Below are 3,886 nucleotides of genomic sequence, written 5' to 3'. Positions count from 1 at the left end.
GCAAACAAGTTTTGTGATCAGACTGAAATGTACATTTCTCATACCAATTATTCAAGCCAGGCTGCTAGCAGTTGTTAATATGTTTCTGCCATGTTATCTAACCCATGTCAGAGATTAACCAAATAGAGCCTACTGGATTAGAGACCCTAGTGGAACTAATCCCTTGCCATATGGTATGGTAAAATAAGACATTAAACAAAATCTTACCATTCAAACTGGCGGCCGGTTCACTTGTATGATTTTGATTGCAGTGGCAGCATGCTCTGAAAAGGCAAAATAGTATAAATAAGAAAGCAAACATATGAAAGTTTACACGTCTAAATTAAAGAAGCTATATAGTACCTCGAGTGTAGAAGCTCATATAGGGAATGACTGGCTCGAAGGTCTTTCCGTTTATTTTCTTGGTTCGGCCAGAGCAGACCTCAACTGTAAACAACCCATCTTCTGTATTTAGGAAGATGACACCGGCACCTTTCGCGAAACCAACCGGTGTGCATCTGCCATCCAAGAAGGGATTGCCTACCATCCACGAGAGGGCAGGAGGAGGGAGAATCTTTTCAAGCTCGATGGCCCTGCGTTGCCCCCTCGCCACAACTCCATTGGGACCAGCCTCCATTGACCACACAGAGAGTTTAGTCTCCTCCATGGCCGCAAATACCAGTGCACCGTCTTCCTCTCCCATGAGTATACCGCGCGCCTGGTCCTGCAAATTAATCAGTGAAAGTTCCTGCTCGCCTACATTGTACATCACCATTCTCATGCTCCAGTAGCCCCACTTGACGGCGAAGTAAACTTTCTTTCCCACAACCGCAGTGTGCCCACTCTCTTCAATGGCGTAGGGATGCATGACGCTGCCAAACGGATACGTCACGACGACATTCGGATTCTCAACCGAGACCATCTCGCTCCACTCAGTAGTCTCGGATGAGTAAACGAATGCGAACATGGTCTTCTCTACCATGTTGGAGCCGACGAAGGCCACGAGGAAGGGACCGTCATGGCAGCCCAGGTGGTCGCAGCCGTCCTTGGCGCACAGCACCGCGGTCATCCAGGTTACCTCCTCTCCAGCACAAAGAATCTCCAGTAGCTCGGAGCCGGCGGAAATCACCCGCTGGTTGTCGGTGATGGGGTCCCAAACGACGAAGTCAGTATCCTTCTCCTCGGGCGTGTAGAAGAGGACGCGGCCATGGCGGGAGTCGACCGCGTCCCAGTCGCGGCGCTCGCAAACGAGCGGGCAGAAGGCTCCGGTGGGGACGAATTGGGCGACATCGTGGCTCTCCTGAGATTTGTTGTGGAGGTAGCCCAATATCGGGGGAGTCCCGTGAAAGGCCCGGTAGGAGCGAAGGAAGGCGGGGTCGGAGATGATACCGAACAGGGTGGTGCAGACGGCGGAGGCGCGGACAAGGCTCGCCGGGTCACCCGGCGGGATGCGGAACAATATCTCGCGGATGGCGTCGTCGATCAGCGAGAGGAGGCTGGGTTGCGGCGGAGGCGAATTCATTGTGGCTGGGTGGAGGTTGTGGGGAGAGTCGCCCTATAGCTCTATCAGCGGTAGCGGTGGCGGAGGGTGGAAGCAGGGCGGCGCCGCGGCAGCAATAGCATGCGGGAGCCGTGCGCCCGCTGTTGAGTTGAAAAAGGGGCGCCGCCGCCGCCGCTTGCCTCGAACGAACAGGCAGCGAGTGTGGAGGACTGCGCTCACTTCTAGGGTTTTCGGTGGAACTGGGCTGCGCTATTTCTCGATGGGGCCCGTTCTGACAACAGTTAGAGATGCCGTCAGCGGCTCAGCGCCTGGTATGGGAAAGAGTAGTTTACTAAAGAGGAATTGGAGCCTGGAGGGAACCCTCCAAAAAAAATAAAAATAGTATACAGGGCCGGGGGGGGGGGGGGGGATTACACTGGCAGTAGTTTGAATCATTTGCTTTTTTTAGGGAAGTTTGAATCATTTGCTTGGTATTATATCTAATAATATATAGGAATTATGTGCGGGAACTGGGCAGTACTCTGCGCCGGCGCGCCGGCTCAAATTTGGGCCGGTCGTTGCGCTACCATCTGATTTGACCTACTAAACCTCCTCCCGTTCTTCCCTTCGCACAGGATCTGAAAAAAAAGAAGTCAACAACCGGCCGGCGCGTTCCTCCCCTCGTCTCCCACGCTCGCCGGCGACCTGAGTCGCCCGTCGCCGCCTCCGCTCGTTGTCGTCATCGGCCACTGTGTTTCCTAGCAAGAAAAATCCCAACAAAAACAAAACATCATTGGTTTGCCGGCAGCAGCAAAAAACCATGCGGGTTCCAGCAAAAATTATACCCCGATGCAGCTATCATGCCGCTCCCAGTTCGATTGCCGCAACATCTTAGTTCCAGCAAAACAACTCACTGCTTCCAGCAAATTGCATCATAGATTCCAGCAAAAAATTGTCTCTTCCTAGTTCCAGCAAATTTGATCACAGGTTCCAGCAAATTGACTCACTAGTTCCAGCAAAGAAAAACACCGGTTGTAGCATCACACCGCCTGTCATCGCGGTGCTCGGGCGCACCACCGATTGCATCCCAAAAAAAATCCATCCCCAGGTTTCAGCAAAAATTGTCACCGGTTGTAGCAAAAATTGATACGGTATGTAGCAAAACCAAGATAGCAAGTTGCAAATCTCCAGCAAAAACGATCGCCATTTCCAGCAAAAATCTCCGACGGTGGTAGCAAAACAAAACACCAGTTGTAGCATCACGCCGTTTGGGCGCAAAAAAATGCATCTCCTGCCGGGTCCAGCGCCCTCCACGAAGCCGACAGCAGCCCCGATGTTCACCGGTCCCAGCACCGAAACCTCGAGGGGTTCCAACGCTGGCAACCAACAGCCCCAACAACCGTCGGGCACAGAATCTTTCATGGGTTTGCTGCGGCAGCCACCTCTTCCCTTGGTACCATGGCTGTGAGAAGAGGTAGGTGAGGATATGTGTACCGTGAGGAGGAAAAAGGAAAGAGGTAGGAGATAAGGGAGAAGCAAGTGGGTGGACGAGAGCAGCCCAAGATGCGGCCTGGTCGAGCGATAGGATAAGGATCGAGAAGCTTCGCGAGGGGATCAACATTTGTGTAGGCTGTTTGATCGGGTTTCATCCGATGGCCCGCGCGCGTCTAGCTGAAAGTTCGGCCGACACGCCGGGTGTAAACTTTTACCTTTTTTTAGGGTCAAACGCTACTTTTATTATTTAGCTCATGTTCACATCGTTACAAATAACACCACTAATATAAACTGGAGGAAAATTAAATTAGGTTTCACAACACTTCTCATGCAGCCTTCCCTCGCCAGATTATGAGCCGCCTTGTTCGCCGATCTTCTAGACCAGGTCACCCGGTGTTCGTCTACACCCTTGAGTAGCTCCTTGATACCCTCAATTAGAGGGCCGAAACGCGACCTGTCACGATCATTATATTGAAGAAGTTGTACCACTCCCAGATTGTCCGTCTCCAGGGATATCTTCTCCGCAACAATTTCCATGGCAAGTTGGACTCCTCGCCTGCAAGCCAACAGTCCTGCATGTTCGGGAACCGTGACATTAGGGAAAAAGTGACAGGCCCCGACACGGAAAATGCCGTGATGGTTGCGAACAACCACTCCTCCACCAGCCCAAGCTCCTTCCTTCTTCATAGCTCCATCAACATTCACTTTTAGCCAATCAACATCCGGTAGACTCCAAGCCATGGTGGATGAGGTTGTAGCATTTCTAATCTTCGGTGTATGGGCTACCACCCACTCATCAAGAAGCATCCAGATTCTATTCACCATAGAACTAGTCTTTTCAATTTGTTACCCATCCCTGCAAGCATTTCTTGCCAGCCACATATGATATAAGGTCATAATCATGACAGCCTTCTCCCCCTCCTGTCTACCAAA

At 51.7% G+C, this 3,886-nt stretch overlaps 1 protein-coding gene across 1 annotated transcript; it reads right to left on the bottom strand.

Annotated features, from left to right (window-relative positions):
• Nucleotides 1–200: 200 nt before the first annotated feature.
• Nucleotides 201–1,791, bottom strand: LOC123100280 (uncharacterized). The gene is made up of 2 exons (XM_044522226.1): nt 343–1,791; nt 201–263 (listed from the first exon to the last, which is right to left on the bottom strand). Exons 1-2 carry the CDS (start codon nt 1,499–1,501, stop codon nt 211–213), a joined length of 1,212 nt encoding a protein of 403 aa, XP_044378161.1. The 5' UTR covers nt 1,502–1,791; the 3' UTR covers nt 201–210.
• Between the last annotated feature and the right edge of the window lie 2,095 nt (nt 1,792–3,886).

This window comes from Triticum aestivum, chromosome 4D (assembly GCF_018294505.1).
Source record: "Triticum aestivum cultivar Chinese Spring chromosome 4D, IWGSC CS RefSeq v2.1, whole genome shotgun sequence".
Classification (NCBI taxonomy): domain Eukaryota; kingdom Viridiplantae; phylum Streptophyta; class Magnoliopsida; order Poales; family Poaceae; genus Triticum; species Triticum aestivum.
This window is presented reverse-complemented; position numbering and strand designations above follow the sequence as displayed.

Bases quoted from the DNA above. Each gene is read 5' to 3' on its own strand.
- LOC123100280 (XM_044522226.1), bottom strand. From the start codon at position 1,501: ATGAATTCGCCTCCGCCGCAACCCAGCCTCCTCTCGCTGATCGACGAC. The intron at 264-342 runs GTACTATATAGC...TTGCCTTTTCAG, and splicing joins TATGAGCTTCTACACTCGAG to AGCATGCTGCCACTGCAATC.